General features: G+C 45.9%; 1 protein-coding gene across 3 annotated transcripts; it reads right to left on the bottom strand.

Annotated features, from left to right (window-relative positions):
• Positions 1-1,080: 1,080 nt before the first annotated feature.
• Positions 1,081-15,000, bottom strand: LOC135255842 (nuclear cap-binding protein subunit 1). Of its 3 annotated transcripts, XM_064337536.1 has the most exons (23): positions 14,796-15,000; positions 13,808-13,896; positions 13,572-13,672; positions 12,978-13,134; positions 11,265-11,372; positions 11,037-11,158; positions 10,482-10,551; positions 10,030-10,245; positions 9,597-9,694; positions 9,111-9,174; positions 8,667-8,777; positions 7,954-8,018; positions 7,685-7,747; positions 7,102-7,176; positions 6,839-6,945; positions 6,320-6,442; positions 5,837-5,939; positions 4,858-4,951; positions 4,363-4,466; positions 3,915-4,032; positions 3,414-3,554; positions 1,954-2,067; positions 1,081-1,708 (listed from the first exon to the last, which is right to left on the bottom strand). In XM_064337536.1, the coding sequence occupies exons 1-23, from the start codon at positions 14,827-14,829 to the stop codon at positions 1,595-1,597; spliced, it is 2,391 nt and encodes a 796-aa protein (XP_064193606.1). In that variant the 5' UTR covers positions 14,830-15,000; the 3' UTR covers positions 1,081-1,594. The 3 variants fall into 3 exon arrangements, with proteins under 3 accessions (XP_064193606.1, XP_064193607.1, XP_064193608.1); XM_064337537.1 differs by lacking the exons at positions 12,978-13,134; positions 13,572-13,672; positions 13,808-13,896; positions 14,796-15,000 and adding an exon at positions 11,997-12,050; XM_064337538.1 differs by lacking the exons at positions 11,037-11,158; positions 11,265-11,372; positions 12,978-13,134; ... (1 more) ...; positions 13,808-13,896; positions 14,796-15,000 and adding an exon at positions 10,901-10,921.
• Between the last annotated feature and the right edge of the window lie 8,578 nt (positions 15,001-23,578).

Raw genomic sequence — 23,578 nt, 5'->3', positions numbered from 1 at the left:
GTTGGACTTTTCTTTTTTAGGCGACCCCCACATGGGGTTGCGACTCACATTTCGGGAACCCCTTTTGTAGCCAGTCGGATACAGGGAGCGATTAGTGGGCGGTTTCTGAGGGAATTTGGCCAGGACACCAGGGATAACACCTCTACGCTTTCAAAGCTCCAGGGGAGCTTCATTGACCTGTAACCAGTGTAGGCACCTCAGTTTCAAGCAGGGGAGTCCAATCTAAAAGTGAACCTGTACCACACCGACCCTAACACACCTGATTCAACTGGTTAACTGATAGTGGTTGTCTTAGTGTTGGGCAAAAACCTGTGCACACACTGACCCTTTTCGGATAAGACTGGGCACCCCTGCTTTAAAGTCTCACTGACAGGGGGGCACCTTTTACCTCAGTTTCCCCCATCACTACGCTGGACCAGTGGATTTATATTTGATCCAGAGGGAACAGTGCCCTCTGCTGGCCCATCGGTGACATGGCTCTCCGGTGTCTCCCATGCACCGCTGACCAAGTCCACACCTGCCGAGCTTCAGCTCTGACGCAAAGGGAACACGGCCTGCAGAGTTCTTTTGATGGAATCCACGCTCGGGTTCCACTCCTGGCTCTGCCACTTCCTGTACCGCGATCCCGTCTTTACCTGTAACCCCTCTGTTCTCCCCCCCCCGGCCTGATTACAGTGAGAAAGTACAGAAGGAGGGTCCGCTCTTCTTTTTAGTAAAGAAGGAGGGAAGAAAAGCTTATATTGTAAGGGCTCCTGTGCGCTCTTATGGAGGAAATGTGATAAATCTTACCTGTAAGGATCATAAAACTTTAGCTCTAAGAAAAAAGAGAGACTGCCTAATTTAGAACTTCTAAATATTACTGTCATTATCACACCTACTGTCAGTCCATCCATCCCTTTTTCTTAAACGGTGTGTTTGAGAGGCTGTGTGTGCGTGTGCAGGTGCAAAATGTGAAATGAGAGAGGGCCATTAGACGCAGGTACTAAAAAAACCTCCCTTTGTAAGATTTTCATGCAGCCCGAGTAAGGGGAGGGAGAGCTCCCCCTGCAGGAAGAACAGGCTCACGCACACACGCAGCACTGCAATGGCATATCCCAATTTAATCCACATAAAAATATTTAAAACAAAACAATCGTTTTGGGTTCATCCCTGGTGCAGCTAAAACAGGGAAGAGCTCTATCGGTGTGTGCATTCCTAATCCAAACTCATCTTCCAGTCCGCTGCTCACTCAAAGACAAGACAGGAAAAACGGGCGAGGTAAAAAAAAAAGAAAATCTTCACGGGAAAGGGACGTTCCATCCTTTCCTTGGTCGACTCGAGAAGCAGAAAACTCGTCAACAAAACGCACCGATTCGAAATGAGACCTCTAAAGCTGGGCTTTGTACTGTTTGTTTCTTTTCCAACCCCTTTTTCACGTAAGCCTGAATGCCAAAGAAAGTGTATAAAAAAATAAAAACGAGTGACTATACTGCTTAGATGAGGGGAAAAAAAAAAAAAAAAAATCTTGATGCAAGAAATGGTGGAGTCCTCGTTGCGCAGGTCGCGGGGCCGGCTCTCTGCCGCCCTCTGGTGGCCAAGGCGGGGAAGGACGCCCTCACTGCTGCAGGGCGCAGAACTGTTGGTACACGGCCAGTATGTGGTGGTCCAGCTCGGCCGTGAACAGCAGGTTCTCCAGGGTGCCCATATACTGCTGAATGGTCACATGGTGCTGCGGGGGAGAGACACGCCCACCTGTCAATCACAGCTTTCACCCCCCAGCATTATCTTCTGGTCAACAGCCACCCTGTGTCTAGTGGGCAGAGGGCTGAAAACTAGACAGAAAGCAGCAGAACGGAGTTACCGAAACGGCTCGTTTGAGAAACCAGCCGGTATTTAGCGGAAGCGACAGACTGGCACTCTTGGACTCCGGCGAGCTCTGTTCGTATGAGCGAGGACAGGCGGCGGCAGGCCTACCATGAGGAAGATCTGCTGCAGCCGCTCGATGCAGTTCTTGTACCAGGGCGTGCTGAAGTCCACGCTGCTGGTCTCGCAGCGCACCAGGTGCTCCGTCAGCATCATGATGAAGCGCTGGAGACGGCGGGAGAACGCACACAGAGCATCGTTTAACTCACTTACCGCCATCTCTCTTCCATTCCAACAACACCACCGTTTACTCACTTACCGCCATCTCTCTTCCATTCCAACAACACCACCGTTTACTCACTTACCATCGTTTACTCACTTACCACCATCGTTTACTCACTCACCGCCATCGTTTACTCACTTACCGCCATCTCTCTTCCATTCCAACAACACCACCGTTTACTCACTTACCACCATCGTTTACTCACTTACCACCATCGTTTACTCACTCACCGCCATCGTTTAACTCACTTACCGCCATCTCTCTTCCATTCCAACAACACCACCGTTTACTCACTTACCGCCATCTCTCTTCCATTCCAACAACACCACCGTTTACTCACTTACCACCATCGTTTACTCACTTACCACCATCGTTTACTCACTCACCGCCATCGCTTACTCACTTACCGCCATCTCTCTTCCATTCCAACAACACCACCGTTTACTCACTTACCGCCATTGTTTACTCACCGCCATCATTTGCTCACTTACCGCCATTGTTTACTCTCTTACCGCCATTGTTTACTCTCTTACCGCCATCGTTTACTCACTTACCACCATCGTTCACTCACTTACCGCCATCACTCTCCCATTCCAACAACACCATCGCTTAACACATAAAATCGTTTTTAACACTTAAAAACTACTTCTGAGGCAAGACGTTATGTTAAAGCGTTTGACCCCACACAGAACAGACCCTCTCAGATCTAAACAAAGCCATTACGCAGGGCTCCACGCCAACGTTTTTTCCCCGAGAGCGCACGTGCTCCGAAGATGGGAAACCTAGCAGCACCACTGATGCGCTTCTCAAATGATTTTCCCAGTTAGCACACACCAGTTTTCAGGAGTAAGCAGGTGGGAGCGCTGTAGAGCCCTGTCATGACAGTTCAAGTTAAAATCGAGAGGAAATCAGCCACATTTACTGAAGGCTGCCAGGCTCTGGAATGGTGTACAGGAAGAGACTGGAGCAACAGGATGGATAGGCTCAGACTCTGAGGCTTTGTGAATACAGGCCTGATCTTTAGGTTAGGATCTGGACAAGGGAGAAACTGGCCTAAGATCAGCACTGAGATAGCATAACATCATAACACAATGATGAGAACAGGCCATTCAGCCCAACAATGCTCGCCATTTTCCCGACTAAATTGTACCTAGAGCTTCATTTAAAAGATTCTTGAATATAGGCCCTGATTTAGGACCAGTTTTGCTCTTTTAGCTGATAATGGGTAAAATGGGGAAACGGATCCTGGACCAGCACTCCCAAGTTTCCATGGCGATGTGGCGCTCACCTGGAAGATGACCAGGAAGAGGTTCTTCTGCTCGCTCTGCGCCGACTCCACCTTCTCCTGCAGCCGCTCGATCTGCTCCTCCAGCTGACCGTCCTCTTCATCGCTGTTCTTCTCCATGTCCTCCTCGTCACCACTGTCCTTCTGCAGGAGAAACACGCACACATAGGCAGACACACACATGCACACATACACACACACACACACGCACACACACACACACACACACACACACACACACACACACACACACACACACACACACACACACACACACACACACACACACACACACAGTTAATGGCCACAGCTCCGTACAGGACTCTCTGAATAATTTGTATTAAGAGCTGTAAGTTGTGAATCTCTCTCTCTCTCTTTCTCTCTCACCCCTCTTTCTCTCTCTCTCACCCCTCTTTCTCTCTCTCTCTCTCACTCTCACCCTCACCCTCTTTAGGTGCAGTTTCTCTCTCTCTCCCCCCCCCTCTCTCTCTCTCCCTCGCTCACCCTCTTCAGTTGCTGTTTCTCCAGCTTCTCTTTGGAGTCCTCCAGCTCCTTGTTGATCTTCTGGACGTGTTTGTTCATCTTGCGGATGGTGGAGTACAGAATCTCCCACACGTACAACCTGCCCGGCACAGAGACACGCCTTACACACCCACGTCAAGCACAGAGGAGCAAAACATCTTACACACCCATCCCAAGCCAGGGAGAGAGGAACAGCGTCAGAAAGAAATTCCGACCGATTGCCCTCCCTGATGCGCACTGTCATTCCCGACCCCACGTCTGTCGGATTGGGGCATGAATGAGCCAAAAGCGTGCCGTTTGGGGAGGCAGTCACACAGCTCACATTTTTAACAAGTATCCAAATCAAATCATCTGTAATGTTTCGGCTACAACAGCAACAGGCTCACCGGGCTACAGAACCGTCCCAGCCCACGTCCCGCCGCGCCCCCACCTGGTGAAATCGTGCGCCATATCCGGCGAGAAGATCCAGTTGGCCACGGCGGCGCAGTCCACGATCTGCGTGCGGATCATCTTGTCCACCAGCACGGCGATCATCTGGGCAAACAGGGGGCACACGTGAACCCCGAGAAATCCAAAAATGAGAGCGGGGGGGGCTCCAGGGGGTCTCGGTTACTCTCTCAGGCAGTTTTTTCATTTCATTACATTTATTTGGCCGACGCTTTTATCCAAAGCGACGTAACATTAAGAGCTTCACTACACATCTAATTACTTTCATTAATACAGCAATGAGTTAAATATATTGAAATTGAAATAAAATTTTCTAATGAACACTAAGAAATGAAATTGGACACTAACTATAAACCTCATCTGAACAACAAAACAAAGCCGTGGCAGAGGGACCATGCGCCCCCCCAACCAGGGTGAAGGCCCCGCCCAATCAGGGTGGAGGCCCCACCCGCACCATGTCCCTTGGCCCCGCCCTCACCTGTGGGTGGTTACGCCAGGCCTCGTACACCACGCGCAGGATGTGCAGCTTGCCCTCGTCGCTCTCCGTCAGGACCTTCAGCACCTCGTGAAATCTGCAGAGACCGGCGCACTGAATTAGACCCTGCTTAGGGATACCAGCGCACTGAATTAGACCAGGCTTAGGGATACCAGCGCACTGAATTAGACCAGGCTTAGGGATACCAGCGCACTGAATTAGACCAGGCTTAGGGATACCAGCGCACTGAATTAGACCAGGCTTAGGGATACCAGCGCACTGAATTAGACCAGGCTTAGGGATACCCAACAGCGCACTGTTGACAGTTAGATACCAGCGACTAATTACATTAGGGATACCAGCGCACTGAATTAGACCAGGCTTAGGGATACCAGCGCACTGAATTAGGTCACCAATGCAGGCTTAGGGATACCAGCGCACTGAATTAGACACAGGTAGACTGATTAACCAGCTTAGTCGGCACATAACATCATGACGAATTGCGGCTTAGTCACACTTAGAAGGTTAGGTACATGCACTGTGCTCGTTATGGAATGATATTCTCGCAGTGCTCTAAAGTTGCTCAGTTCAGTACCGATAGTTACATCAGTATTGGAATGTTCAGTTATGAACATTCTAATTACACGACTGTGACCTCACACCTTTAAATGGTTATGGAATGTTCACTGTGCCTGAAAACTGTGGGGACACCAACACACTAAATTAGACCAGGCTTTAAAAAAACCCCATTTAAACGCATAATCACTTAAGCGTTTAAATATACCACCCAACCTGTGTTTTTTTTCGTAGACTTGGTTGTGGAGGTATGGACAAAAAGGGGAGTGGTGGTGACTGAACAAGACTCAAAGCGCACACGTTTGTCTGCCCTCCCCCATATCGACAGCGGGGGGACGCTCCAGATTTGGGAGGAAAAGGGGCAGAGGGCGTTAACACAGAGAGGAACGCGGCGGACTTGACGCACTTGGCCAGGGCGCTGAAGGAGTGGCTGAAGGACTTGGCCGCCAGGTGGAGCAGAGTCTGCAGGAACACGTCGATCTTCAGCGGGTTGAAGCTGTCCCCGCCATCTGGGGAGAGAGCAGGGAGGGAGGGAGCAGATGAGGGGCTCCAGAAATGATGCCAATAATCCAATGTAAATGCTGTGCATGTAAAAAGTTGTGCAAGCCGCTCTGGATAAGAGCACCTGCTAAATGCCTGTAATGTAATGTAACGCCGTATGAAACTGCAGAGGGTTCTACAACTACTGCTCTTCTAGAACTGCTGACACAGCAGAGCTGCAACTGGATGAGTCTCACCGTTCTCATTGTTTATTTTCATTTTCCGTTCCTAGATTGAATCGCCCTATGATGTATTCATTGAAATGAATTTAAGCTGCATACGAGGCGTGAGGGGTGACCCTGCACCCCTGCCGGTGGGCTCGGAGGCGGGCCGAAGGGGGGGCGCTCACCTGCGTCCTCCTCCTGGTTGGGGTTTGGCACGTCCTTCAGCGCCGCCAGGAGCTCCTCGTTGGAGGCGCGGTTCTTTATGGCGTTGCTCACCGCCATGGCGACCGGGTAACCCGGAAGTGAACCTGCGGGGTCAAAGTGGTCAAAGCGTTCGATTCAAACCGCGGCGACTGCGACGCATCCCAAATCCCACTACTCACCACACACACAGATCAAAAAAATCTCAACCCAGACATATTAGATACTCTGGAACACTTAAAAACGTCAAAAATACAATCACATACAATCATAATTTCGGCTGAAAGGATTACAATATCAGTTATCTAGAGCAGTAGGCCTCAACATTTTGGCCCCCAAGGCCCCCCTTGTCCACGGAAATATTCCCAGAGGGCCACAGTGTCTGTGGGTTACAATAGTTTCCATTCAACTGTCAGCCAATCAATGCCTTGAGAACAATGTGGGTGGATTTTTTTTTACAACCAATCAGCAGCTTGAATGCTCCAGAGCCAGGGAACACTTACTGCCGTTGGCTTCATCATCGTATTTGTACATGTAGATGGGATTGGCCGGGACCAACGCAGAAAAAGTGGGCGGGACTATGTCCACGATCCGCTGGTGATAGGACAGTCTGGGAGAGAGGGGGTGGGGAAGGGGAAAAGAAAACGCGCAGAGAGGAAGCTCAGCGAAGATCAGACAGGAAATCAAAGAAAGACAGGAGCTGAGCAGCAGAATTTTGAGTCCACTTTGAGACCAAGAAAGAACTGGAAAAAATTAGTCACGGTACCTCATGCATTTTTCCAAAACCTCTTTGACAAATTTTGGCTTGGGCTTATCCAGGTCCTGAGTCAAGCAGTCAGCCCTACAAAAGATAAAAAATAAATATGAAGAAACCAAAGACAACAAATGACATTCATTTTAGTCCAGGGGTGGCCAACTCCGGTCCTGGGGAGCCGCAGGGTCTGCGGGTTTTTGTTTTGACCTTAAATACAACAACCACTTACACAAAATAAACCAGGTGAGATGAGTTAACTATGTAATCAACTGCTTTAATTGATCAATTAAGTGCCGAGTAAAAACAAAAGCCAGCAGACCCTGCGGCTCTCCAGGACCTGGGTTGGCCACCCCTGTTTTAGCCATACGAGTCCTTGTCCACCACAAAGAACCCAACATTCTGGGGCAGGGTTGAGACTAATTCCGGTTATTTAAGTCAAAGTTCAGTTGAAATAATGTTAACGTAAAACACTTCATAAGCCCATCAGGAGGACACACATCAGGCAGACCATCTGGGCCTAAATTCTGACTGAAGGGCAGTTCAGATTAAAACTCTACAGACTTACAAAAAAACTGAAATATAAGATCTTACTCACCAGTCATCCCAGCTCCATCTGAACTGAAAGTTGCTCAAATGGTGCGAAAACCAATTGATAAGTCTAAAAAAAATAAAACAAAATTGATAAAAAATTTGATTACAGTACACTTAAAGCCACTTAAATCACAGGGACAGATAGATTCCTTCCAAAGATATTTAATGAGCAGGTGGAATATAACAGCCCACAGAGCAGCAGTCATACTGAACCAGCCTCACGCTTTCTCACAGGTGAGCGGGCTTTAGGAAGCAGAGAGTCATGGGTAATACCTGTCCACACAGGTCGTGTTCATGGTGTCCAGACGCATGTACATCATTTCAGTAGCTTGAGCGAGCTGGGCGGGGCCAGGGTTAAGGGTGACTCGGCAAATACAAGCAAAGGAGAAAGTACTCCACCAGACAATGGATGCAGTTCCGAAACACCCTGCCTGATAATGGATGGAGTTCTGAAGCACTGTGCCTGATAATGGATGGAGTTCTGAAGCACTGTGCCTGATAATGGATGGAGTTCTGAAGCACTGTGCCTGATAATGGATGGAGTTCTGAAGCACTGTGCCTGATAATGGATGGAGTTCTGAAGCACTGTGCCTGATAATGGATGGAGTTCTGAAACACCCTGCCTGATAATGGATGGAGTTCTGAAGCACTGTGCCTGATAATGGATGGAGTTCTGAAGCACTGTGCCTGATAATGGATGCAGTTCTGAAGCACTGTGCCTGATAATGGATGGAGTTCTGAAGCACTGTGCCTGATAATGGACGCAGTTCTGCACAAAGCTTCTTCATTAGCTAGCTGTACGGTTTCCTGGCAGTGGTAAAGAACAGGTGCTGAAAACACGCACACTGCCTGCTTCTGTTCAGAGTTTATCAAATGCTAGAGGGTGACCCTGGTCTGCGGGGGGCACCCTGGTCTGGTGGGGGACCCCGATCTTCTGGGGGTGACCATGCTATGGGCACATCTCCCCCTCACACGTTTAAGGATACGACCTGGGGCAGGGAGCCTGGCTGCAGCTTGCACAGTTCGATCAGCAGCGTGGTGTACATGACGTCAATATGAGGAGGACAGGGCAGCTGGAAGAGCTCGCCGAAGATCACCTGACCACGAGGGAACAAAACACCAGCAAAGGTCACACTGACTGAAGGCGTGAGGTCACAAATACGTCATTAGAATGTTCTTAACTGAAAATTCTAATGCTGATGTAACAATCACTACTGGGAACTGACAACAATGGAGTTCTAGAACACTGACTTAGAATTTTAACATTCCAAAAAAAAACCCTGCTCTTCAAAGGGTTGCATTTCAGCCATTCAGCCGAGAGTGACTTACACACCTCACTGCTTTTTTAATAATATACACAACCCATTAACAGAGCTGGAAATGCACTGTAGGAGTAGCGTTAGTGCTTGCTTGCTGACTGACGGGCTCACCTCCACGATGTGATAGTTGAGGGGGATCTTGTTTTTCCCTGGGTAACTCAGGAGCTGGGCAGCGCTAGGATTATAAGCAGAGAGGAAGCACAAGGCTTTAGTTAACTTCATACACACCGCCTCTTTAACCTGAAGCAACAAGTCAAGTACTGAATAATCTGTGTCCCACAGTACGCAACTGCCTCATCCGCAACCATGGTAACCCTGCTCGGCAACTGAACGTTCAAAACAGCTCCTTTTCAGTTAATGATAATGCTCGTCCCAGTTTCGTAGGCATGCACGTTCTCCAAATAGACACTGGAATTTCTAGGCGTTTCGACTTCAAGTGCATGTGATCGTGATGTTTTAGTCACCGCATGCCCTGCCGGTAAGCTCCTCAGCCAATTGGATTCTCTCGGAGGTTCAGAGTGGCAACAGCTTCTGAGCCAGCAGTAGGCTGCGATTGGTCAACTGGTCAACCAACTGCACAAGCAAAGCTGCACTCACCAGGTCTTCCTCTCTCTCCAGTGGGACTTTATAATGCAGTGGAGGTTCTCCTCTATCACGAACCGCTCCGCCGAGTGGCTGCCTGGCATTACGGGGCCCTGGGAGGGACAAACAGTGCCATCGTACTTTCAATCAACTTTCCATTTGTAATTGAGGGGATACTTACGCAAAAAGGTCTTGTTTTGGCCGATTTATTTCAGGCCTGAAAAATTCTATTTCTAGAAGTGGAACACACTCAAATATATTGCTCATACATATATAACTTGGACTCTGTGGAAAATATATTGCAATGCCAATATGTAGGATCTGGGAAAAAATGTTTTTTTGACCAATCAATAAAAAAATGGAATTAGGAAAAATCAGAAAGAATCACACCTCTGATGAAAGAGAATGTGGGCGTGGCCATGGCAGGGCCAACGGGGGCGGAGCCTACCTCAGGGGCGTCGGTGTAGTCGAACATGCGGAAGACGACGTGGGGCATGGGGTAGATGGCGTCGTCCATGTGGGGCGGGGGGGTGAAGGGGGGCAGGTTGTGCTGCAGGGCCTCACACAGCACGCTGTCAAAGGCGATGTACGGCCTCAGGATGTGCCTCTCCTGCCAGCGGTCCTTCTTCAGCTTCTGCACCTGAGCCCACAGGCAGTCCAGGTACTGGGGGGGGAGGGGGGGGTGAGGCGGGGGGGAGAGAGAGAGGGAGGGGTGAGACGGGGGGGGAAGGACAGGGAAGGGGAGAGAGAAAGAGAAGGAGAGAGGGAGAGGCAGGGAGGGAGGGAGAGAAGGAGAGGGAGAGAGAGAAAAAGAGATTATACTGCCGTGGTCCATTGTCCTACAGGTAGTCACTGAGGCACAGACAACACGATGAAAATCAATCAGAAGTGAAAACTCACCTCTTCCTGTGGGTGGGGCTTGTCAGCGGTCCACACCTGCAGCATGGTCACGTGCGTCTTCTGCCTCCTCCTGTGAAGGCAGCACAACACAGCTCTGAGCACAACGACCACAGACATACAGAGGGCCTGTCCTCTACGGACAGACTGCTAATACTACACCTTACATGCATGCCCTCTACTGGTCAAACAAGGATACTGTCATTTCTTAGGGGGAGCCGCTCGCTGTCAATTTGCCCGTTTCCGTAGCAACATCTTTGCATGAAGGCACACCAACACAAATGCACCTCAGCCTTTAAATGAAAGCCCATTTCAGCAGAGCGGCCTCTAGTGGCCAGTAAGGGACCCGATCAGGCAGCGCACACCCAAAGCTGGAGGAGAATCCGGACCGGCCGACGCAAAGCCAGGAGCCCACGGCTCACTTCAGGTATCCCTCGACCTGTCACTCAGCCATCGTCATAGCAACAAGGGGGCGGAGCCCACGGCTCACTTCAGGTATCCCTCGACCTGTCACTCAGCCATCGTCATAGCAACAAGGGGGCGGAGCCCACGGCTTACTTCAGGTATCCCTCGATCTGGTTGAGCAGCCGGTCCATCTCCACATCCTTCTTCTCGTAGAGCTCCTTCCCCACCCAGGGGAGGCAGGACAGCACCGTGTACACGTACCAGTCACAGCGCACCTGAGACACAGGTAACAGCCCGTTACACAGGTACACAGCAAGACGAAACACGCACTTTAAACACAAGCTTATAAAAGGCAGTTTATAAAAGACTCAGTATGAGCACCTGTGGAACATCTTCCTCTTGTATCACGCTGACAAAATTCTCAAACATGGCCACCATGGACGGGGCGGCGATCACATGACAATTCACCAGGTCACAGAGGAAGCGCACCTGAAAAAGAGACAAGGGAGACAAAACTCTTAACCTGTGCTCCGAACATCCTAACCTTCTACAAGTTCCCTTAGGGCTTCAGAGCAGCTGCGTCAGTGTCATCTTCTAAGACCAAACTGAAGACACATTTTCATTGGTTAGCTTTTCATGTATTTTAATTTATTCTCTGTAGATACATGTTCGAAGATTAGCTTTTAGCTGTCTTGTAATTTACGTTTCTTTTTCATTTCCTTTGTCACCATCTGCATATTGAAACCACTTTATTATTAATATATTGCCAACTTGTTCTTTATTTTTGATGTTTTGTAAAAGTGCTTTTTGTTTGAAATGTGCTATATAAATAGACAGATAAATATTATAATATTGGAGAATCATTTCTGAAAAGTCCAAGTCAAACTGAACAAACCGAAGACATGCCCATATTAGTACAACAGCAGTGCCTCACATAGGGAAATCAAACTTGCAACCTCTGCATTACAAACTTAGCTGTTAAAAAATCATACCACACTCGTAATGTCCAATGAGGCAGAAGTGAGAGAACCAGTTCCTCGTTTTTTAAATTTATATAGTAGATTAACAGCAGCCTTACCAGGTACACAGCTTCACTGTACTGGTTAGCCTTACCAGGTACACTGCTTCACTGTACAGGTTAGCCTTACCAGGTACACAGCTTCACTGTACAGGTTAGCCTTACCAGCTACACAGCTTCACTGTACAGGTTAGCCTTACCAGGTACACAGCTTCACTGTACAGGTTAGCCTTACCAGGTACACAGCTTCACTGTACAGGTTAGCCTTACCAGGTACACTGCTTCACTGTACAGGTGAGCCTTACCAGGTACACAGCTTCACTGTACAGGTGAGCCTTACCAGGTACACAGCTTCACTGTACAGGTTAGCCTACCAGGCTACACAGCTTCACTGTACAGGTTAGCCTTACCAGGTACACAGCCTTCACTGTACAGATTAGCCTTACCAGGTACACAGCCTCACTGTACAGGTTAGCCTTACCAGGTACACAGCCTCACTGTACAGGTTAGCCTTACCAGGTACACGGCTTCACTGTACAGGTTAGCCTTACCAGGTACACGCTCACTGTACAGGTTGCCTTGATCCTGAGCTGCGACTGGCTCCACTCCCTACGAGTTAGCCTTACACAGGTGTTACACGTCACTGTACAGAGCTGGCCTGGCACAGCCTCACTGTACAGGTGAGCCTTACCAGGTACACAGCCTCACTGTACAGGTTAGCCTTACCAGGTACACAGCCTCACTGTACAGGTTAGCCTTACCAGGTACACAGCCTCACTGTACAGGTGAGCCTTACCAGGTACACAGCTTCACTGTACAGGTGAGCCTTACCAGGTACACAGCTTCACTGTACAGGTGAGCCTTACCAGGTACACAGCTTCACTGTACAGGTTAGCCTTACCAGGTACACAGCTTCACTGTACAGGTTAGCCTTACCAGGTACACAGCCTCACTGTACAGGTTAGCCTTACCAGGTACACAGCCTCACTGTACAGGTTAGCCTTACCAGGTACACAGCTTCACTGTACAGGTTAGCCTTACCAGGTACACAGCCTCACTGTACAGGTTAGCCTTACCAGGTACACTGCTTCACTGTACAGGTTGGCCTTGAGTGTCTCTTTGAGCTGCCGGATCATGGCCTCCACAAACTCCCCTCCGAAGTTGTAGTTGCGGGCGTTGAGCAGGCCCACGAGGGTGGTGTACACCGTCAGCTTCTCGGGAAGAAGCCTGGCCCTGCAGAGATCGCAAAGGACATTATTATTATTATTCATAATAATAATAATAACAAATAATAGTCATAATAATACATCAATTAATAATTAATTAATTAATTAATTATTTAGTCTAGGCAAGCGTTCGGGCACATTAAGGAATGCAAATTTCTCGGGATTAACCTGCACTGCTTCCATAAACATCCAGATTTATAAATAAACTGTATGTAAACCATCTGTAAGTGGCCTAAATGCCTAAATAAAGTGCAGTGGTTCCCAAACTTTCAGTCAGGCGGCACTTTGGTAATAGGAACCTTTTTTAAGTGCCCCACACCTGCTGTCACCCCGCCCCCCCCACTGGGAAGCACTGATTTAAAGTATGTAAGGAATGTACTGCAGGTATGTAAGGTATGTACATATGCATATGTGCTTGTGTCTTGTACGCACTGTGATACTTACACAGCACACAGAATGCGCAGGATCTTGCTCTTGTAGTTAGGAAGGTCTGCCTCAAGCACACCTGCTAGACCTTCCAAGTTACTTTCCAAGGAAGAAGTACTCTGCAAAAAAGAAGTGGTAATACAAATAAAGGCAATTCTTGGATATCGTCTTTGGCAAAAACAAGTGCATGACTCACAGAAGTGGTATGTACATTACTGTTACTCAGAAACAGTTGTATTTAAACTTGGCCTTACCTTTTCTCCCACTCGGCAAATAAGGGATTCCAAACGATCCTCAATTTCAATGGGCTCAGACGTTCTCCGTCGTTTATGGGACTGACCGCCTATGAAATATTATGTGAACGTTATTGACTGCCATAATATTGAAGTAAACAGTGCAGAAATAAAGACCCCATTCTTGCAGACATCAACTTTTTTTATTATTGTTATTTTGTAATGCAAACAGATAATTCGATAGCCCACAACAGATAGGCTACCTCGCCACGTATTACCGACATTATTAGTAATACAGCACTGAATTTTCGAGCACCCTGAAACGTTGTTAACTGAAAGTTCATGTTAACTAGTTCCCCAGTACATTCAAGTTCACCAGTTTACCAACCGTTAATCAGTTCATTGGTATATACCGTTCACACAAATTATTACACAAAATCACACAAGCTTTAAAAACCCGCCATGCTTTAAATAAACAAAACCAACCAATGCAGTGCACAATAAACGTAAAGCTGTGCACAGCTGCCGCGAAATTAATGTCAGCTAGTAGTCGCTTGCCAACGCTAGTTTGCTTTTTGCAACAGTATTTTGACAGTATACCACTTCGAACAAACTTAGGCTACAGAGGAGAACTTCTGTGATATCAAATAATTCCAGGGATGCATAGTTATGCAGGACAGCCAGCGACCCAACGCTACTGTTGCACGATTGTAAAAGCACTAAATAGCTATTACTCTCAGCCATACTCAGATAGCGAACTATTATGCCGCTATGTTAGCTCACCCAAGTGTGGTTAGCTACATTTATAACTGGTTAGTTTAGCTACGTAAGTAGACTATTCATAACGAAGGCTGGGTCACGGACAGTGGCAAAAATAAATATGCTATCTAGTGAGCTAAAATGAGCAAGATAATGAAAAATTGTTTTAAAAACAAAATAATTTATTAATATTAGCGCTAGTCTAGCATCTAGCCAACGTTAGCTAGCTAGCCATTTTCAGCACACTTACCGTCATTTTCATCGCTATGCCGTCTCCTTGACATTTTTAAAAATTCTGAGCAAACAACAGATCTTGCAAAAATAAAATATTATATGAAATGTTTATTTATCACTGCTTATTTGTCAATGATACGAGATTGCGTCCGTAAAGGCAACGGCATTCATGAAACCACACTAGAAACGCCGCAATATGGCGGTGCAAGAAATTCAATTCGAGCTCTTCCGGAGGAACGGTGTTAAACCCGGAAACAGTAATGTACATAAATACAGCCGTAGACGTTGCAGTTATGCTACGGACTCCACAGGGCAATTTATTTAGCACAGTTTTTATTTTATTTTATTCTGACCTAACTACGCGATACGGAATTGTTCTTTGAATTAACCCTTTCAAATCTGTGTTTGAAATTTTGCGCACCTTTAACAAATGAAGCCTTGATCTTTAACAGAAGATCCACAGTTTAGAACAAAATTGAATTTCCAATGTTTACTGGAAACTTTGTTAAACACACCTGCTCATTGCTGCAAATAGCCTGCTCCTCCAAACAATGAAACATGTAACTGCAACTAAATATACAAAGGATGTCGACATGGTGAACAGGTTTTTAGTTTGACCAAATATTAGAATGGGCTAGATGCAGGATCTAAGTTACTTTGACCATGGTATGATTGTTGGTGCCAGTCGCTGTGGTTCCAGCATCTCATCTCGGAAACAGAGAATGGTGCGATCAACAAAAAACATCCATCCGCAATGCACACATCATCTCAAGCTGATTCCACAAACGTGACAAGAACTTCAGTTCACTCCAATGGCTTGCACAGTCCCCAGATCTCAATTCAATAGTGTACCGTTGGGATGAGGTGGAACAGGAGGTTCGCAGCATTAATGTGAGGCCAAAAACATCTGCTGGAACTGCGTGATGCTATCAAGTCAGAATGGGCCAAAATCACCAAGGAATGTTTCCAGCACCTTGTTGAATCCATGCCACAAAAGATTCAGGCTGTTCTGGAGGGAAAAGGGGGTCCTACCCAGTTCTAGATGTACCTGATAAAGTGGCCAGTGTGTGGAAGTCCATTTCAGCCAATAAGGGCATTTAGGTAGATTGCATCTTGATTTTTGACTTCTACATAGCCAGAGAGCTGAACAGTGCAACAGTCCTTCCAGTAGATGGCGTAGAGGTTCTTACACAGAAGTAGAACAGTCATGCACATCCCCTCAGTTGTGTAAGGAGTGTGCAGAATCCTGTTTGGACCATAAATTGTAATGTTCCGATTATCAGATTGTCAAATAGCATCTTTACCCAATGCAATACAGAATATTTATCATTCCTTCGGCAAATAAGCCACACAGTTCATAAAACTCCACCATGCATTTCAACAGGATAGCATGGTAAATGGTAAATGGATAGCAGATGTCTGCAAAATAAATGAAAGAAAAAAAAAACATAGAATAGTCGTTTGCCATCAGACATCAACAGCCCAAGAGTATTTATGATAAAATTCATATTCAGTAGTGAGACTAAAAGTGATAATAAAAATGTAACTGCTTTTCTATATTAGTTAATAGCAACTGTTTAATTTTTAGTGTACCCTGTTGAAAGTCAGGATGGGGTGAATGGCTCGGTCCAGACTTCAAACATTACTTCATTCTTAAGAAGGAGTGTTCCCATTTATGAACAGTGAAGTAATCTTACATAATCAAACGTGCCACAGAAAAATGCTGTACAAAATGCTGTACAAAATCTAAAAATTGCAACATTGCTGTAGCCCCAAAATTTTATAGAACTAGCAGAGCACATAATCCACTGGTTAAATTACTCACCAGTTTAATTCAAAACACTTTACATTTACACTTTACATTACATAGGTCTCCAGCCTACAATCCCTAGCCACACCTTACACTTTTATATACTTTTGTATACTTCTTGCATGCTATGACAGCCCATCGTCAGAGAGTGCACAGTCAGGAAAGATCAGACTGTTCTTGTACGTACACCATTAAAAAAAAAGTTGTTCAACTTTTAGTGACAAAGCAACAGGTTTCCTAGCAATGTGGACTTGTTTTTTTAACCCATAAGTGATTTATATGCACAAATGCAAAAAAGATCTGTTCCCGACAAGCTTAGAATAGAATAGAATAGAATAGAATAGAATAGAAAACTTTTTCCCAATGGGAACTTCAGTTGAAGTTACATAAATTACATTACACATTAATTGCATGAATCTAAAGGCACAATGAACACTATTAAGCACAATACATCGCACATTTAAAATGAGAATTGCTTTCATACTGGATCTCCATTTGTGGCAAATTCAAGTAAAAAAAACGGTATTTTTGTTGCGTAAGGGGCATATCTATTCTGTCTGTTCTAGAACATTGCAGAACTGCATATCTTGCGCATTCTGCAGTCACCGCGTTGAGTTGCCTGCCGTGCCATCCCTGGAAATGCTTACGGCACTTCAGTCAGAATCGCAGTTCATCAACTCCTTACCCAAGCTCTTCTGCATCGACTGCAGCGAGTGTATATTTTCAGACGTATGCAACGGAAAATTGCCCTTGCTCTGATATCAATAATTAAGCACTTTTGATCGTCTATCAGAAAGTATCCTCGCTGCAGCTCGCATGAATAATTCAGCAGCACGTTGGCAGTCACAACAGCTTTCAGTGCAATTAAACATGAGCTCCACGAGAAAATGATTACTAAGGTAATCATTGAGAGCGCACATTAAAAAAAAAATTCTGCTGAAACAAATTTTTAGTGCAATTACAGAAGCAGATTGAATACTTGGCAGACATTTGCTGTTTTTTTTTTGTTTCTGCAGCCAATTTAAAAGACTGAGCCTTAACTGTCAGATATTATAAGGTAACCATAGTGACATAAAATGCATGCAGAGAAAGGAGTACTTTAGACAAAATGGCTCCCAGGGCATGTTTCAAAAATACTTTGTATGCAGGCACACACAAGCATGCACACATGCACACACATATGCAGGCAGGCAGCAAAGCATACTCATATACACAGACACACAGACACACGTGCACACACACACAGACACGCACACGCGCACATGCGCACACACACACACTCACACGCACACACTCACGTGCACACACACCACACACACACACACACACAGAAGCCATTATCTATGAGTGCCTGGTCAAGGGCAGTCTTGTCTGTGTTGTCCTTCTCCCCAAAGCCCAGGCCTTTAAGTGCTTGTCAGTGAGAATGAGGTATTCAGTGTAATTTCCCAGGACAGCAGTACCCAGCAGACACACTGCTGCTGATTGTCCATATTTAACACACAGGCATGCACACACACACGTGCACACACACGCACACACAAAAACCCTCACACACACAAATACACTCTCTCACACACACACACACACAGTCCTAACACCAGCGACACTGTTTTTAAGTAAATGCATTAAACAGTTTATCTGTAGTTTATCTCATTGCCATAGCTCCGTGTCATTAGTGCATGACCTAGCCTTCCTGTCTTTACCGTTTTTAAGCTCGCCGGGCTGACTTGGGTGGATCTCATGGGAGTCCTTCTCGAGTAGACGAGCGGTCCTATTAATGCCACATGCAGAACCATAACTCCCGCTCTCTCAAGTCAAAGCAATTCATTACGAAACACACCAAAGGGTCTTCCGCAAAAAAAAAACAAAAAAAAAAGAAAGCGAAAAAACTACCAAACGGATCAAAAGAACAATAAAACGACCGTGAGATGAGGTATTAAATTCTGCGAGGGGGGGAAAAAAACGTGAGTGTTTTGGCCACCAGGCCAGGTGCCGGTGTCACACAATATGACATTATGTAAGACGAGAACAGCAGGAAAGATCGGGGGGGGGGGGGGGGCGTTGTGGGAACGCGGCGTCGAAACGAAACGCCTGGTAACCCCCACTCCTTGTTGCTTCGCCCCATAAAGCGCACAGAACGTACAGCTCGGCCCTCTGACATAATTATGGAGAGCGCGTCGTATTTAAACGCCCAGAGTGTTTTATTTCCAGCGCGTTTGGGGAAGATTTACTGGCTCATTCCATCCTCAGGCAGTTGGGTATAGTTTGTGCTCACTGGCAACACGGGGTTTCCCATGCTATAGGTGCACTGCCGAAGCCAAAAAATAAGTCAATTTGAACAAGTATTTTAGCCTTACATTTAGACAATTGTATTGTCAATTCCTTTTTTTTGACTGCCAATGAGGTGAGACGGTTTCACTCATTTCGAGATTTGCCAATGGGGTAAGGAAACTTCACCTATCAAGCAAACAGTAACTTAAAACAAGCTAATATGTTCTACTTGAGTGAATAAAAGAAAATTTAAAGTCTTGTCTCAAGACATAAACACTGGTTAAAGGCTTTTTTTTGCCGGGTGTGCACAAATATCTCGTTTTATTTCCTTCAATGTGCTCCTTGCCGCTGCATCATAAAAGCTGTTCCATTACCCTGTGGCCATTACCCATCATTCCCTGTGTCGGCCTATCAGTTAGAATTAAGGGAGGGGAGACAGATACATGCTATATACTGAGCTTTTCCATAGTTTAGTGAAACTCAAGAACAAGTACAACCAAAAAAAAAAAACGTGGGGTGGGGGGGGCACTGAGGGTCCGAGTGTTTGGATGAGATTTCCCTCTTCTGTGGCTGTGACTCCAGCCGCACGCATGTCCCCACGGGGCCACAGCGGGGAGCATGGGGCCAAAACAAAGAGCTGTATGTTAGACGGAGCGTCCTGTCAGGCACATGCTGCTCTCCTCCCGTAGCGAGGGGGAATTTCCACTACAAGAGGCTCTTTAAACAGAAGCATTCTCAGCATGCACGCGAAACAGGCCAAGACCGCTGGTATGTGTCAAGATATTAAGCACGGCTACGGATATTGTTATGGTTAAAGTCTGTCGAGCAGACTGTGGAACTGGCACCCCCTCCACGCGTTTGATTGGCATGTGCGAGCACTTCAAATGCTTACTTTAGTGAGGCCCGGTGAAGGTTTCTATTGATACCTGTGCTCCGCTGGAATAAAATCAAGGTGGAAATTCGAAGTTAGAACACAAACATGTTTTCAGCAGCCCTAACTGAATGCGATACGGGCTGTATGCCCGGCTCTTGCCCCCCAGTGCATGCTGGGATAGGCCCCAGCCCTCCCACAACCCTGACCAGGAATTAAGCAGGTACAGATATAGGTATAAGTATAGATAATGGATAGATGGATTTTCAGTATATTCCCTTTGTGAGGGTGCCCCGGTTGTGGAGGGGTTGAGGGGAGAAGGGGAGTGGTGGTGGGGTGGGGCGAAAGTGTCGTATAATGGGTAAGGAGTTGGCCTCGTAAGCTGAAGGTCACAGGTTCGATCAGCCGGTAGGACACTGCCGTTGCACCCTTGAGCAAGGTACTTTACCTTCAGTAAATATCCATCTGTGCAAATGGATGCAATGTAAATGCTATGTAAAATGCTGTGTAAGTCGCTCTGGATAAGAGTCTCTGCCAAATGCCTGTAATGCCATGTAATGAGAACTGCTGCAATCTGCTCCTGACTGCCTTTATGCAGGCCCCAGATTGGTGCCTCTGCGTGGATGCCTTGTGGAGACTCCTCTCTTCTGCTCTCTTCTCCTCATTTCTCCACTCCTCCGCCCTCTCCTCTCCTCTACCCTCCTCTCGCTCTCTCTCCTCTCCACTCCACTCCACTCCTCTTTTGGGGGCTTGTATGAGTTCCAGATGTTTTGAGGCCTTCCTGAGGGACTTACGTAAGACCCACACAGCCTCCCCGAAATATCTGAGCCACCCGTGCTGCTTCAAGCACCCCCGTGTGTGTGTGCATGTGTGTGGGGGGAGAGGGGGGGTGGGGGGGGTTGAAATCTAGTGGACATTTGACAGGGGACAGCGGGGATGGTGTTTTGATGACCTACCCAAAGGTTTCTCTTAGGAACATTTCCATTAATCTACACACACATGAAAGTTAGCTCAGTACATATAAGATTGCGTTACTAAAAGGGAACAGACTTTAGTGATGGTGTTGCTAGATATGGTGACTTCTGGGAATCCCAAAAATCTTTCTTCTCTAAAAAGTAATGGGGAAAAAGCGTTAATTTTTACTAACCCATGGAATAATATTTTGTCTTCACAAACATTCATTCTAATAAAAATTGTCAGTCTCCTGGTGACATCAAGCAAAAGAATTGATCAATTACTGTTGGTAATTTATTAAAAATGTTGGCAATACTGATACTGGGTAACAGTGTGGGAAAAGTTGTGAGGAAACTGGAACTTCACTTGTTAAAAGGCTGCAGGATTTAATCCCACCTGATGTACCTTTGGATAAGGTATGTAACCTGAATTGCATCTTTAAATACCCAGATTTATAAATGGCACTGTCAGCTGTCCTAGTAAAGATTATCTGCTAAGATAATAATAGTCATAATAGTAGTTATACCATCTCATACAAACTATCATTTTTTTATGCATCTGCTTCCCTGAAATAATCTCTTGAAGTGATCCTGCTGGTCTGTATTTGGACACAGATAACACGTGCTATTTTAGGTGATATATATATATATATATATATATATATATATATATATATGATGAGTCCTGATGGATGACATTTTCCAGTATAGAACATTAATATGTGGTTCAAACCTTGGCCAGAGTTCTTAATGGGGTAGCATGGTACTTGCTCAATGTTTTCGATTGATCGTAATGTTTTTGTCAGTGCAAAATGGCCCAGTCGATGACGTGTGATATGGATCTTGAACAACACAGCGGAAATTATTGTGGATTAATGACGGCCATGTCCTTCACAAAACCACTCCCACACATCAAACAGGCAAATGGAACGTTTTTTGTATTGTTTTTTGCACTTCCTGGGTCTTCCTGGCATTTCATTTTAAAAAATTGTTTTCTGTCTATAAATATTCTCACATTCTCACTGAGATACAATGAGTAGAAGTTTTTTTTTAAAAATTACTTTATATCTGATTACTGGCATCATAGGCTTGCAAAATATAAATGCACACATTTCTTAATTATAAACCCTAGGCCCTCCACTGATTAGGATAATCTGGACCCTTTTGTTCCCATCTTGCTGCCCCTCTGATTACTGAGTACATTGCAAATATTTTTAACCAATCGATTGTGTCTGGCATCATCCTTAAAGTATGGAAAAGAGGTAATGCGTTGCCCTTGCATAAAGGTGGAGCCATTCTTTGCTTAGCCCCCATCAGTCTAGGTTCAGGGATTAAGCATAGTTCCATTTCCACATCCTTTTGTTGACCTTTCTAAAGCCTCTGATACAGTGGACCATTCCTTGTTATTACACGGACTGCCACTTATTGGTTTAGATGCTGCTGCATGCAGTTGGTTCCATAAGTATCAACTTGTTCCCTCAATGAGTTTCCCCGGGAATTAAAGGTTGATGAAAATAAAGATTGATGATATGCAACTAATGTGTAACGCGATATTGTGGTACCCACTTGTTAATTTCCCAAAAGCACGTAATTTTATTGGTCAGTATTTATCAAATTAGGTCAGGGCAGATGTTGCATTTTAAGGCATTTTATATCATTTAAATTGGAAGATCAAAGTAGCCTACCACGCATAGCGTGCCTCTTCGACATCTCAATGCGGAACATTCGAAGATGAATGCAGTGTATGATGTTATGTAAACTGAAATTCATGTTACCAGACGCTAGCTAAATTACTTGACCTTTCTCGTCCACCAGTGTCCAAATAGTTCAGATTGTGACTGATTAGGCTACTCTGGAGTTCTGCTTGTTTGGCGTGATCTGAGGCGTTGAAAGGGAGTGCAATTTCCGGCACTTTAAAGGACTGGATTATCACGTCGATCAGTGACTGTTATAAATATGCCCGGTCTGTCCGGTTGACGAGTTAGTACGACGCTATACAGAGAGATGCTGCTGAGGTGTTGCCAATGGTAGTTGGTCTAACCTGTTCTCGAATAGCCTCCGAGGCAGATACTGCGTGGCTCGGGACAGCGCACGTGTTCAGGCACTGTTTACCAATCCAATTGCACTGACAGAGCACATACCGCTCGAATTCTCTCACGGTTAAGATATTTTCTGGCGCTTAATCTTGTTCTACAGGTGAGGCAGCTTGCGTCTATCCTTAGCTCGTGAATTCCGCCCCTCGCGAGCATGCCACGCCTTTAAATCCGCCCCCCAGGTCTGTGATTGGGCGCCATTGTCACTGTGTATTTATGTTCATTCGCGAAGGCAGGTCAAAGCAGATACAATGCTAAAAGTGTGAAGTCTGACGTGTGCGTTGCATTCAACACGACTGATGCTCTTCATTATGGGAAAGTTTACCTTTCAAAATGAACAAGAATAGCCTACGCCCGCGCATGGTTACGTAAGCTATATTGTACGTCATTAGGCCCAAGTCACCAGAAATTAATACCATTACGAAAACCACAATCAGTAATTATGTGTGCGTGCGTATGTCCAACCAGTGCGGTATCGCGGTAATTTACTCCGTAAAGTTTAAATAGACTGTCATAATAATACTGGCTACATTAGTTTGAAACGTGTTGTTTGCTATTGCATTTCTGTGTTATATTAGAACTGTGCAGGCCTACTAGCACATATAACAAAAATAAAATCCAACAATTAGAATTCTGTCTCATAATTCATAAAAACTAGTGGGTGCAATCGAGTTGGCTATAGATAGGTACCCAATGTAGACTATGGCTTTCTATGGACTAAGTAATCATATTTGGACACGTACTTTACGCGTAAGGATCTCAGTCTTGGGGATACCCTCCTCCCCCAAATAACAACCCCCC

Source organism: Anguilla rostrata, chromosome 5, assembly GCF_018555375.3.
Source record: "Anguilla rostrata isolate EN2019 chromosome 5, ASM1855537v3, whole genome shotgun sequence".
Lineage (NCBI taxonomy): Eukaryota > Metazoa > Chordata > Actinopteri > Anguilliformes > Anguillidae > Anguilla > Anguilla rostrata.
Note: the sequence above shows the minus strand (reverse complement) of the source record. Positions and strands in the feature narration are given on the sequence as shown.